This window comes from Canis lupus, chromosome 14, assembly GCF_048164855.1.
Source record: "Canis lupus baileyi chromosome 14, mCanLup2.hap1, whole genome shotgun sequence".
Classification (NCBI taxonomy): domain Eukaryota; kingdom Metazoa; phylum Chordata; class Mammalia; order Carnivora; family Canidae; genus Canis; species Canis lupus.
In genome coordinates this window covers 20,287,286-20,301,621 of record NC_132851.1, presented here as the reverse complement: position 1 = coordinate 20,301,621, position 14,336 = coordinate 20,287,286, and the positions used below count along the sequence as shown (strand labels likewise).

At 44.7% G+C, this 14,336-nt stretch overlaps 1 protein-coding gene and 1 long non-coding RNA gene across 6 annotated transcripts in view; one reads left to right on the top strand and one right to left on the bottom strand.

Moving 5' to 3' along the window:
- The window catches only part of MAL2 (mal, T cell differentiation protein 2), a 66,413-nt gene extending 54,513 nt beyond the window's left edge, over positions 1–11,900 (bottom strand). The window contains exon 1 of one of the 4 annotated variants that reach the window (XM_072774318.1): positions 11,689–11,900. In XM_072774318.1, the coding sequence (XP_072630419.1) occupies positions 11,689–11,820 (132 nt within the window). In that variant the 5' untranslated portion in view covers positions 11,821–11,900. The remainder of the gene's footprint in view (positions 1–11,688) is intronic. The other 3 variants (XM_072774320.1, XM_072774321.1, XM_072774319.1) reach the window with 3 other exon arrangements.
- On the top strand, positions 11,249–13,831 carry LOC140603760 (uncharacterized). 2 transcript variants are annotated; one of them, XR_012006750.1, is made up of 2 exons: positions 11,249–11,331; positions 13,467–13,831. It is a non-coding gene; the product is annotated as an uncharacterized lncRNA (long non-coding RNA). The 2 variants fall into 2 exon arrangements; XR_012006751.1 differs by lacking the exon at positions 11,249–11,331 and adding an exon at positions 12,009–12,206.
- Positions 13,832–14,336: the final 505 nt, after the last annotated feature.

Genomic DNA, 14,336 nt, shown 5'->3' with positions numbered 1-14,336 from the left:
CTTCCTATCAGTCAGGCACTACCCTAGATTGGTGATCCAAAAGCCTAGGCAAGTGGAAATCAATCCCCCTTCCCAATCACACGCAGACACACACACACACACACACACACACACACACAGAGGTCATATCATAGAAACATATCCATCTGGCATGCGGGAGGCCCTCTAATATTTGTTTAGTAAATAAACTCCAAGTTTCCAAGAACAGCTGGAACTCTACATATTAAAAACCAATAATTATGTGTGTCTTGCCTCTTAAGTATCTAGATAATATCCAAACTGCAAATTGCACAAATCACTAAAAGTTAAAGTTGCAAGTTTTAATTCAAGTTTCTAAACAAGGGCCCAGTCATACAATTCATTGCCATTTTGAAAAACATTTTCAAAAGCATAATAAATTATCACTTGAGTATGATAACGATAGCACCAATCTAATAAATTTATAATTGTGGTTGCTGAGGTCCTAATTTCAAATAAAAAAAATTAACAACACAGAAAGTTTTGTGAAATAAGTCTAAGTCATGGAATATTAATGCACACTTAAAAATTTAACCAGAACCTTATTGTAGCTATGAAGGAAATAATGTTCCCGGTAAAAAGATGCTCTACTCTTTCATACTATTTACTAAATATTTGAAGGTGATAAGATCTTCAAATCTTTCCTTTCTTTCTCACCATTATCTTCCTGGTAACCTTTTCTTACTCACCCACTACAAATAATTTATACTAACTACTCCAAAGGCTATTTAAGAAATATATGCTGCTATTAAATATCTATTAATTGAAGAGCCACCTATTGAGAATTGAGGTGCAAGTACACAGGGTAATAGAGATCAACTGGCCATGTTTATTAGGGGCAAGCTGACTGAGATAGAAAAGCATAATTATATGATATAAGGATTATGATAAATTGACCCTCTGAAGAAGAGTTATATGATCCCCTCGAATTAAGGAGAACATTTAATAAGCCCCGACTGGACCTCAAACTGGTTGGCCTCAAATCTATTGCCAGGCACTGTAGAAGAATACTCAAGAGAAAAAAAGAAAAAAAAAAAAAAAGGCGAGGTTCTGTCTCCAGGAGCTCTAGATTAGGGAGAAATAGACACCATCAAATCTGATTCAGGAGCAGATTGTGGTGAGTGCTATAAAAAGAGCTCCACACAGTGTGCTCCAAGAGGCTGGGAGTGGAGAGAAGAAATATAATGGGAGGCATCGAGAGAGGGAGGCGAGGGAGGCGAGGGAGGGGAGGGAGGTGAGGGAGGCAGGGGAGGCAGGTTTTCAAGCAGGCTTTCAAGGCAGACCAGGGCTCTGACAGCAGATGCTGATGTGAAACAGTATAAATGAACCATTCTTGTCATACTCAAAATTACAGCCCTTCCAACACCTCAAAACCTTGGAAAGGAAACAAAATGCTTATATGAAAAGAACAGATTCCCTTCCTCATCTGTGGTGTGTGTGTGTTGCGTGGGAAGGGGGCAGGCAGGGGAGGAAGGCGTAGGAGTGCCCCACCCCACCCCAATCCCTGGCTCCCTGAGTCTGTGAAATCCAGACCGGAGTCCAGCTCAGCAGGGCAGCTTTGGTAGATACAGGAGGGTCAGAGAACAGAAGCAAGGCCCGCCTTCCTCACTGCAAGACTGTCACCTTGGTGTACAGGCCACTGGGGCTTTGACACAGTTCTTTCTTCCTTGCTTCTGGATTTGCCTTGGCCAAAGCCTACCTTTTCTCCCTGAGCTTCCCAACCTGGCTCCAACTTTAGAAACTGATCTTTTGGTTAAGTGTCTACCTTCGGCATCAGTCATGATCTCAGGGTCCTGGGATTGAGCAGGAGCTGGAGGTGGACTCCCTGCTCAGTGGGGAGCCTGCTTCTCCCTCTCCCTCCGCCCCTCCCCCGCTTATGCTCTCACTCACTCTGTCAAACAAGTAAATTAAAAAAAAAAACTGATCTTTTAATAACACTTCATTAAGTTCTCCTTAACGGTCATATATTTATTTCATCTAATTCTTGGCATTACTAAGCTGAGGGCATTTACCAGCCATACTTAATTATTAGCATCCCAGTTTAGCGCAGGTGACTCTGGAGGGAGCCTTGTTTTTGGGTGAAAAGCGGAGCATAAACATGGTTAAAATCTGAGAGAGAACAGTTGATAAAGTATCGTAGCAACTGCACAGTACACACACTGTGAAAGAGAGTGGAATGCCATGTCTGCCCACGTTTTCTCCTCTTGGCTCTGACTCCACATTCTGACCTCTTGTCTATCACTGCCTTCCATCACCCTCTAGTGTCCTAAAAGGCCCAATAATTACATATAAAACTCCCCAATGTATCACATTTTGACATTTCTTTCAGGAACTGGTAAGTTGGGGCTTAGGACTCCAAGCCTCAAGCTCTAACAAAAAGATGACCAGACTTCCAGGTATGGTGCAAAGGCAAACACTCCCTAGGCATAGGTATCAGCCTTCCGTGGTGACTCAGTTCCCCCTTAGCCTCTGAGCTCAGATTCAGGTGATGTACCTGAGAGACACCGCGAGCGCTCAACTATGTGCCGAGCTGCAGTTATTTAATTGCTACCCATTCCTAAAACCACACATCTCCTCTGTGGCTTACCATATGTTTATCGCTTTCATTTGGCTTCTGCGGCCCACAAGGGTGTGACTTGATTGAAGCCTTCCCATAAGAAAGCCGTGGAAGTTTTCATCTACATGTCACACTGCACCGAACCTTCCAAGTTGGACTTGAAATGTGTTTTCACTAGAAACCGTGGACTGGTGAGAACCCGTAACCCCGGGGGAAAACATGGTATTGAGCCAGAAGCAACTCTTGTGATGCTAGCTGCGTGGACGACTGATTTCTCAACTTGTCTCCTATTTGGATGGTCTTATGTCTCTAAAGGATTCGTTTTGCAAATACCCCTTTTTTTTTCTTTCCAAAAGTCACTTATTTCCTACTTGCAGGCTTTGAAATATGCCCTCCAACATCTTTTTTTTTTTTTTTTTAAAGAAGATTTTATTTATTTATTTGAGACAGAAAGAGAGACAGAGAAAATGAGTAAGGGGAAGGCAGAGGGAGTAGCAGACTCCCTGCAGAGCAGGGAGTCCAATGTTGCCCTCCAACATCTTAGCTATCAACTTTCAAAACAATCTGACACCTTCATCTTAGTATAGTCTTATTAATGCACTAAGTAAACAGTCCAATTCCTACTCTGACCTATTTTTCAGTCAAAGTTTGGAATGAGAAGGGGCAAAGGTAAGTGAATCTGAAGATATGAGGGACTGGTTAGACAATCCCTAAGGAGAAATATTTCATTATTTAGAACTTCCTGTATATAACATATAACCCGTTCTTTCACATTTTCCTGCTATTTATAGATTGAGCACTTCCTCACTGTAACAGTGAGAAAATGAACCAACCAATAAGCCTAGAGGGAAAAAAAAATGTCTCTTAATCTGGTTTATAGAGTTAGTTCGAGTAGGAGGTTAAAGCTGATGAGGATAATAGAAATATTAGCTAGCACTTATCTAATGCTTATGCTCCAAGAACTGCTCTATGGATTTCATTTTACCAATTTAATCCACACAAACACTGAGAGCTAATTACTATTATTACTCCCATTTGAAAGATAAGTTGAAATACACAGCCATTAATAACTTGCCCTAAGTTATAGTCAATAAATGTTAGCCTATGCTCTTGATATTACGCTGTCGTGCCTCCCTCAAAAGTTAATGTTCAGTCTGGAGCAGGGTATCTATCCTTTTGCTGTGGACTGGCTTGGTGGAGGTCGGAGACTGATTTCCTGAAATCATATCTCTTGTGAGGACACAACTTTCATTGGAACCACAGAGCAGTTGGTGCCCCTCCAAAAGTTCAGAATACCTCATCTTCTTGGTGACCTCTCCTATTTTAATAAATGCTGGTTTATGGGGCACCCGTAAATGAAACAACAGGGCTGAAGAATTTTTAATGTGTTTAGACTACCATCTAATGAATAGACTACCTATAACCAGCTCTTTATACACAACCTGTATTCCAAAATTTTGGTTTTAACTGGGAACATACTATGGTCAAGATACAACTGATCCATGTGCTTGTAAGGCAGCCCATAAATGTGTGGATTCATTCACCCTCCTACTGTAGTCAAGTGGTAACAGTATCGAGAACACTGCTGTCACTTCTCCAAGCTCACCTTCCTCCCAACACTGTTACTTTTCCAGCTGCCCAATCCTGGCACTCTAGCCTCTTGCTCCTTGTCCCCTGCACACGAGTCCATCACACTGGTCCATGCTCTGCCTAGCATGATGCCACCAAAATTTTCTCTGGATAACTTAAACTCTGGCAGCATATCTTCCAGAAAGACTTCCCTGGATGGATGCCATCCCTTGGTGCTTCCATGGTTACTGATGTCTGTATCTTTTGTAGCACTTACAACTATTGGTTGGAAGTTATAGATTCATATGGCTGGTTTCCCCACTGGATTGCAAGTTCAGAGTTAGCAGCATTGCCTTAAACATCTCTGCATGCTCAGAACCCAAGACAATGCTTTCTACAAAAGATGTTCAAGTGCCTTCTCCTTGAAATGAACGAAAACCAACCAGGGTGTGTAAAGAATGACTCTAAAAGAAAATGCTCCAAAAGTACAGCTGAAGATGCTCAGAACACACTGCTGTCTGGGGCCTAGCTCATCCCCTAGTACATGGTGGGTGTTCAAAAATAGGCATGAAGACTAGTGAAGCAGGAACATGTACTTCTCAATTTTTAAGTTATTATTGGCAGCACCCACCACCTACTACAAGATCTCAGGAGGCAGGGATGGAAAGCTCTGAGGAAGTTGGCAGCTTTTGCCAGTCTAGCTCATGACACCCCATTTTCAATCTTCTTCGGGCCCCAGATTTGTTCAATTCATGGATTCTACTGCAACTGCTGCTGGAACTTTTGACTAGGGCAGTGTTTATCTTGTGCCTTACCCGACCCCCTCCTGCTTCCTCCATCAATCCCCATCTGTCCTCTCACTATGCGGACTTCCATCCAAACTGGTCCTGGTCCTGGACTAGCCCTGATGCAGTTCTGAATTAGAGGTACAAGCTGATTAGGTGTTTTTTGTTTGTTTTAAAACAGAGAAAGGAAAACCAGACAAGTGAGAAGCAATGAGAAATAACAGATATAGAACAGGCCTCTGTACAAAACATACTAATGCAAAAGAAGTTTCGCTTTTTAGATTTACATTTGAAAGTTCAAAAAATATGTCTGAGGATGCTATAAAGAATTTGGTACTACAGTTTTTTTTTTCCCCCTCTCCATCCAAACTTCCATCCCGGTTTCTTAAATAGCCGATGCTAACCCCAAAATGGGAAGCACATCTTATATGGGGGAGAAATATGTTCTGACCCCTTTTTTATTCTTACTTGTAATTGCCCTTGATTTTTTAAAAAATTCTCTTTTCATGTTTGTGGGTAACTAGTTATCATCTAACTAGTGCAGATGATGCAGGTCCATGCCTGGACATCAGCAGGAACCCTACAAATCATTGCCTCTTTTCTTCCTTTTTACCTCCCTCCTTCTGGAAGCTATTATACAAAAGTTAAGAATATCATATATGGTGACTGGAAAAGGATGTGATCCCTTGTCATACAAAAGAGGACATAGGAAATTCAGATCAGACTGCAGATTCCTGGAAAGGAATCATGACATTTTAAAAGTTGTTCAGGAATCTACTCCCAAACTACCCTTCTCCACTCCAATTTCTCCAGAATGTTTTCATTCTTGGTACAGTTTGTCCTGCAGATCCAATCTACTCCCAAACTTCCCTTCTCCACTCTAGTTTCTCTAGAATATTTTCACTCAAGGTACAGTTTGTCCTGCAGATCCAAGAGCATCTGTTAGGCATCACACGTGCAGGATACTGTGCACACCAGTCTGGTTCCTGTCCTTTGTTGTTACAAAGTCTTTCCTATTCAGACACATCAATGCAAATATGCCATGGTCAGGACTCCTACTACCAACCAGAACATTTCTATGTGGTTCTGCAAAACAAATCTTCTCTCCTTGAGATTTTCCTTTAGAGCTCAAGGTCAAACTTTCCAGGAACCTGATTTAAAGTTTTCCATACTGCCATTCTTCACGTTTCATACAGGGCTGCCAGTCAGGGCAAACGACTGCTGAAAATAATCCTGCATAGAGGCATCAGTTTATCTTCTCTTATGAAGCTTTAAGGACTCTTTACACATGGCTGGAGGTTTTTAACCCAGAGGTAAAGGGAAAATCTTAGTTATAGAATAAAACCCCTTTTCAAGAGGTCAAACACATCCATGAAGAGCCCCTCTTCACCACTGCAAACACACAATGTCGGTGTGCAACTCAAATCTATATTCTGGGCAAGAAAAGGAGACTCTATACATCTGACCATTTATACATTCATCTAATGTCAAATCTTTGGGTTGAAAATAACCTGAGATCCCTTCCGTAGATTGCTCTACAGGACTGCACATGCCTGTTCCAGAACCCCTCCCTCCCCAACATCCTCTCATTAACATTTGTTTTTCTGGCATAATTCCTCTGAGTTACACCTTAGAGTTAAGTTTGGTCTAGTATCATTTCAGGACATGCCAAACTCTACATACCTGGTTGACCTTCTAAACGTCAGGCCTGACTCTCTTCTTCTCTACTTCTTTCATTTATCAAGTTGTTATTATCCCCCACTCAAACCACTGAAACAAGCCCGTTAGCTTATCTCTCTGCCTTCAATCTGTTTTATAACCAAACCCCACGACCCAAAGATTTCTGAAACACAAGTATGATCACGTTTGCCCCTGTCATTCAGCAGCAACCCATCCTGTGCCTTGACCTACCATTTTCAGCACATCACAACTCAAGCCCTGCCACCTGCTCTTTCTCCTTCTTCTGTCCACTTCCCACAGGTCATGTAAAAAATCAAAACAAACTAACAATTGCTAGAACCTTCATTTCATGGTCCTTCTCTTCTTTAGGGTTTACACATGCCCTTGTTTCTACCTAGAATTTTCTTCCCCACTTTTTCTGTCTATTGAATGCCTACTCATCATTTCAGACTAAGCTCAAATGTCACCATTCCATTCAAGCTGTCTGTCCTGGACTCCTCAGTGGCCAGACATGCTCTATCCTGTTTTGCTTTCTTCTTTTTCCTTAAGATTTTATTTATTCATTTGACAGAGAGAGAATGAGTGAGCATGAGCAGGGGGAGGGGTAGAGGGACAAGCAGACTCTCTGCTGAGCAGGGAGCCCAAAGCAGGGCTCAATTCCAGGACCCTGAGATCATGACCTGAGCCAAAGTCAGATGCTTAACTGAATGAGGCACCGAGGTGTCCCTCTACCTTGTTTTTAAATAGTACTTTTCATGAACCTATTTTATCAATTCAAACACAGCACTGTAATTCTTTCTTGACTTTTATACTTCACAATATAGGAATTTCTTTTAAGGGTAGGGGCTATGTTAATCATTCTACTTCCAGGATATAAAATAAGGCCTGACGCATAGCAGATTCTTAATTATTTGTTGAATAAATGAAAATTATTGGGACATCTGCAACACTTAGGTTGAAGCATATGAATAAAAGTACTATAATATCTTTCATAAAGAAAAACACTAATGAATGCCTTGGGGAACATGGACAGTTTATTGAAACCGTGGAACACACTGAATTCAAATATATTGCCTTTTATTCTTTTATTTGTTTAATACTGTTACACCTGATCTTTCTTGTGCATTATACAGGATAAGCTGAGGACAGGGACCCGAAATATCTTATTCAGCCCAATAGTACAGATGCTCTGATGTCATTTTCTTATGAACAGACCCATATGGAAAACACTTTCTATACTTGCATCTTTCTTCTTGAATGGTAGTTATTTGAGATGCATACCTTCTCAACTAGGTTATACGTTCTTTCAGGTGAGGAAGGGTCTAAACATGTTTTTTTCCTGGAAGAGTGCCTTGCACACAATAGATAATCAATAAATGCCTGACAAATGACTTAGAAAACATGAATTTAGGAAACCCTGAGAGAATTTGAAAATGTGACTTCGAAGGTGATGTTTTCTCTCCTAAACTACAAGTCTTTGCATTGCAAACATAACAGTATTTAACACTTCAGGCAAGCATAGCTTGGTGCAAAAAACAGAGGGGCTAACAACCTACCTATCTACGAGTGGAACAAACCTATCTCAAGAAGCCATACCATGCATGTGTGGTTGTAATATTCTCCATCTATGGAGCCAGTGCTATAAATTGCCTTACCTGGTGCTGTTAAGGAGGCACTATTTGCATCTTTCGAATTACCTCTCACCAAATGGCTTATACTTGAGAGATTATATATGGGTATAATAAGGGGAACTGAGGTTGAATTCTTTATGTAAAATTTATCTTGAAGTAGAGTTGACATATAACGTTGTATTAGTTTCAAGTGTAAGGCATAGTGACTCGACAATTCTATATATTACTCAGTGCTCACCACAGTAAGTATAGCACCCTCCGGATAACAAATTTTCTTTCTTTTAAAAAGAGATTTTATTTATTTATTCATGAGAGACACACAGAGAGTGGCGGAGACATAGGCAGAGGGAGAAGCAGGCTCCCTGCAGGGAGAGCATGATGCGGGACTCGATCCCAGAACTCTGGGATCACAACCTGAACAGGAGGCAGATGCTCAACCACTGAGCCACCCAGGCATCCCGAGACTGAATTTTCTGAGCAAGTTTCTGGTTAGTCTGAGAAGCGAACTCCAGGATCATGGCTTCATTAGCTTAGTCAACTATGGATAGCCCAGTCCATCTTGCCAGATGCTGTTTTCACATGGCAAGTCTTAGATGGCAACAAGACATAAAAAGAGAAATCACCAAGACAAAAGGATTTGAAGAGAATGTCAAAATTGAAAAAGAGTAGGGGGATATCCAGAAACACTGGAAAAAGCTAAAATAATTGGGCCCCCAGAAAGGAGATTACCTAGAGTTTAGAACTGCTCCTGCCAAACCATCACATTTAACCCACAGGCTGAGGAATTTGTAAAGAGGAGCCATGGGAGATGGAACATGTTAAAGGAACCAGAAAGCTGGAGGGAAATTTAAAAAGCTGGGACCAAAGATACATCCAATGTGTTTACGTAGCTCATATGGGTGTATTAGATAGAGAGGTACCAAGGCAGCCTTGATCTCTGCTCTCTTATGGCGTATAATCCAGTATCTCTAAGCCGTGTGGGAGGGTAAGAACCAAGCATGAGCTTATAGTTCAGCTCCAATGAGGTCTGTTGTTTCTCTGAGGTCACCAGCTTCATTGGATGATTTTGGTTCTTTTATTTTTGAAGGGGTGGGCTGAGGAGAAACAAGGATGATAGCCAAGTAAAAGAGGTAAGGGAGGCCTAGATTTTAAGTTATTACATATGTTTGGCATAAAAAAAATGAAGAGTAAACCAACATGGCTTTTGGAAGTGGTGCTATTCTATGTAGGTAAGGGTCTGAGACATGTTTCTGGAGTGAGAAGCCCTATGACATGAAGAAATAAGAGGAAAGGCTGGATAATTCTGTGAGCCTGTGTCCCTACTAGAATAGGGAAGGGGGAAAGCTCTCACACAGGGAGAAAATTCATATTTGCGTGAGGGCTGTCTTGTCCACAGAGCCCTGATAAAGGCCGCTCTTGGTGCTTCCCAGCCATGACTGTACACTAGAAGCTCTAGGGAGCTTTTAGAAGAAACTGGCTGACTCTGGGCACCCCCCTCCCCCAGGAGATTCTGATTTAATTAGTCTGGGCCAGTCACCGTATTTTTAAAAGCTGCCCAAGTAATTAAGTACAGCAGAGTTGAGAACTAACTCCTGGGCCAGATAAAGAGATATGGGGGCAGGGGAGAGGAAACAGAGTAGAATGAAGCACTCCCACTTTCTCCCTCAGAATTAGGCAGCGTTTCCAAAAGTGTGACAAGACCACGGATGGTCCCTGAGACAGTATTTGATTTGACGGCACACGGATGAGCCTTCTTCGTATATACGTGTCATAGACACACACGTGTACCCTTACATCTCTTTACATATACACATACATATAAGTAAATATATAAATAGGTAGTTGAGTAAACATTAGAAAAATATACCCAGTGTATCAAATTTGAGGATTCACGGTATTATTGCTTAGAATGAGGCTTGAAGTGGGTACTAAAGTTTAGAAGTGAATTGAAGTGAACATTCTGTAAATTCTAGTACAGGTGGAATGTGGATTTGGCAAAAACTTGTAGAAGAGGTATGCAAACAAGCCGAGTTAGAGGAACATGGAACTAAAGCAGCCCAGAACTTATACAAGCTTCCTCCCCAGATCCTACTGTTCTGGGCGCATCTCCCCCACGCACAACAGCGCCCGGGCCCAGTGCCATCCTCTCCCTACTCTTCTCACATGGATGCCTGTACCTCATCCCAAGCGTTCAGATGCTTCTGAACTGGGCTCAGACTCAAAGCAGCCTCTTCCAGCCTCGCCGTCACGATCCGATTACTGATGTCGTAGCCTGTAACTCACTTGTCTCCTTTTTCAGATTCAAATCTGAGCTAAACTTAACCTAGCACGCCTTAGCCACCTTAGCATAATAGGGCAAGAAAACCAATGCTCGCAAGGCGTTCCAGCCCCACGAGCACAAAAGTGAAACTGAAGCTACCAAATCCAGGTTATGCAAACTCAAAGGAGCAGGTTAGGGAAGAGAGACGGAAACTCCACACGGGACCAAACAACATCAGCCTGCAGGAAGGGCAGGCACTTGCTATCGTTGCACTCTGGATCCGCCGTTCTCAGGGCCTGACGCAACCTTGGGTTGCCCAATTTATGTTTGCACATTTCCCCTGGTCCAAAAACTCCCAAGTCTATAAAATTGCCTTTAGAGAGTTTAAATCTCTGGCCCGATAAGGTTGCAGGCTAGGCCAGGTAACCTCACCGTCACCTGGGCCCAACGAAGTGTGCTGAGAAGGCGTGGGGCTGCCCAGGTCCACTAGGGAGCCAGAAGGTGCAAAGGCAGGCGGCGAGGAACTGGACAACCACGTTTCTACCTTTCCTCCACCACCGTCACGCCCACTTGATTAGAACCTGCCAAGGGCACGGTTCAGACTTGACCTTTTTCCCTGCTCTGCCTCCTAAACCCTGCTCCCCTCTCCAACTCAAAGGGCACTAATAATGGCAAAGGAGGAGGGGGGGTTGGCCTAGGTCTTAAGCCCGCCTCCCCTTCCTGCTACCTGCCCCCCCCCCCCCCCCCCGTCTTTTCTCGGCGAGGCGAGGCGGCCTCCAGGTCGCTCGGTCACCGGCGGCTACACCTCCGCACCACCCAGCAAGATGGCAGGTTAGCAACAGGCGAGGCCGAGGGCGCCTGCTCCAGCTCTAGCCAAGCCGCCGGGGGCTCCGGCCGTGCCCCGAGCCCAACACCCTCCCCTCCCCGAAGTGCCGATCCGGGGCCCCGCCGGGCCGCCCGCTCGCTCCCGGGGGGCGGTCCCCGTGGCCAGCGGGGGCGCAGGTGCCCGCGTAACAGGTGCCAGGCGGTGGGCCCGGGCGGGGGCTCGCGGAGGGCGGGACCCCGGGGCGGCGCAGGTGCGGGCCACGTGGGAGCGAAGGGAGCGAAGGGAGCGGGGGCGGGGAGCGGGGGCGGGGGGCGGGGGCAGGGATGCGGCGGGCGCGCCGGTCACCGGGCCGCCCCACTTACAATCTCCAGGCAGACGAAGGCCCCCGAGTAGGTCCGCAGGATGTCCGGGCCGGCGGGCAGGGTGATGCGGGGCGCCGGGAAGGACACGGCGGGGTTCGGGGGCGGCGGGACTGGCGCTCCGCCGGCCGACATGCTGCCGCTGCCGCTCTGCGTCTCCGCCGCCGCCGCCCTCCCTCCGCCCGCCGCCGCCGCCGCCGGGTTCCCGCCGCCGCCGCCGCTCGGGTCCGCGGGGTCCGGGCGCGCCGCGGGGAGGGGGCGTGGCCGCGCGGGGCCCCGCCCCGCCCCGTCACGTGGGCCCAGGTGCGCGAGCCGCGGCCGCCGGGTCCGGGCGCAGGTGCGGCGGCCTCCTGGCGCGGTCCCCCCCGCGGCGCCGCGCTCGCCTGGTCTCTCCGCCCCCTGGTCTTCGTTTCAACCTGGTCTCTCCCCGCTGCCCTCCCCCCGCCCCGGGCCTCGCAACTTCCCTTCCCCACTTTCCTCGATTTAGCTGCAAGACGGGTCTTGAAGTTGTGACTCAGAAGGTAAAATCAAGGTCACCAGCCACACCTAAAAAGTGGAGTGGATCTGCCCTAAATGGGACTCTAGTGGGATTTTTTTATCTTTCTTTTTTTTTTTTAATTTACTGTTTATTGGTGTTCAATTTGCCAACATGCAGAATAACACCCAGGGCTCATCCCGTCAGGTGCCCCCCTCAGTGCCCGTCACCCAGTCACCCGCACCCCCGCCCTCCTCCCCTTCCACCACCCCTTGTTCGTTTCCCAGAGTTAGGAGTCTTTATGTTCTGTCTCCCTTTCTGATATTTCCCACTCATTTTTTCTCCTTTCCCCTTTATTCCCTGTCACTATTTTTTATATTCCCCAAATGAATGAGACCATATAATGTCTGTCCTTCTCCGATTGACTTACTTCACTCAGCATGATACCCTCCAGGAGAGTCAGCTGGCTCAGCTCCAACATCCATTGGTGGTGGAGGCGAGGGGGATGCTGGACAGCTAACTGGCTTCTTTGGGTGCCGGTGGTGTGCTCATCTGTGAAATGGGGGCAAGGGTCTTTACCTCTTGGGATTGCCCAGATTACATGAACATGAAAAGAGCTTAGCTCATGGTAAGCGCCCTTCAATAGGCGCTGATAGGATGACTGCTATTTTTTTTAGATTTTTTACACATGCACCTATCATGCTCTTGTGTACACATGGTGTTGCATAGGCTGTATTTTCCGCATAAAACTTTAATTATTGATTTTACCTGTCTGAAACTTATGAATTGTCTCTTAGACACTTAAATGGATTTTCTTTTTTAAGGATGCTATGTATACTTTAGATTCCCTGCCCCAATTTATCCCCATTTTATCTTTGATTTTAAGGTCAACATTTTGTAAGTGAGATAAAGGATAGGAGAGTTAACCTTCTCAGAGATTAGCTGAATATAAACAAAAGTACACACACCAGCATACACAGGCAGAACAGGTTGGAAAAAAATATTACGTGACATCATCAGGCATCCTCCAAATACTGGTCTTGTCTATCAGTAGCCTTTAAAGAACTCTGTATAGCTCTATGCATTGGTCAGCAGATTTTAGCCGTTCTACCTCTTCATTATTTTAATAAGTGAAACTCATAGGTGTGGTGGCAAGAATAGGGCAAACCCCACAAAACAGGGTGTGGGTGAAACCTTTTGTATATTCCTATTAGTCATCACTTTCTGATATTCAATGTGTGCTAGTTATTTCATAGGAAATTTAAAGTTTTCTGCACTAATTTGTTTCTCTTTTTTTATTTTAAAGATTTTATTTATTTATTCATGAGAGACACAGAGGAGAGAGCCAGGCTCTCCGCAGAGAGTCCAATGTGAGACTCCGTCCCAGGACCCCACGATGACACCTTGAGCTCAAGACAGACTGAGCCACCCAGGTGCCCCTGCACTGATTTGTTTCATCGGTGAACTGTCTCTGTGTTCAGACTCTGACAAGTAGAGAATAATCTTCATGTGTATTGTATTGTCTTGTATTATATTGCATTATCTGGCTGACATTTCTCCTTAAGTACTTGACTTTCAAAGGGAAGACCTCTTCAAAGAATTTCATCATGGAGATGCTCAATAGCTATAATGGGGCCCCCAAATTTTAGTGAATAAACTTAAATCACTTTAGAGTTTCCCAAAATGTGAATGACTCAGAAAACCTCAACTGCATTTGTTTAAAAAATTTCTACCAAGGGGGAAAACTTTGTGTCCCTTCCAGAACCTTCCTTGCTATATACTATGTATCCCTGACTATCCCAGCTTTCCCTCTTCTACCTGCTGCCACAATGACTGGTGGAATGAAAAGAATTGCCTCTTTTCTTATTGTAACATATTATTTGCTTGAAAATGAATGCCTTCCTAGAATGGCTTTCCCTTCTCATGATCATTACCCAAACCTGTTTTCTCTTGATCATACCAGTTCCCTTTTAATGAAAGCAACACCTCTGGACTCCAAGGAAGGAAAGACTCATCCCCCCCACCCCACCCCACCACTGTGTCCTTTCCTTTACACAATTGACTACGAACTCTTCACAGTTTCACTTTTCTGCTTTTTCCCCATTCTGCTTCTGTTACTGACTTCCAGCATGACTTTTACCTTGTTCATAGACTTCCTGTGGACACTCTTTTTTTG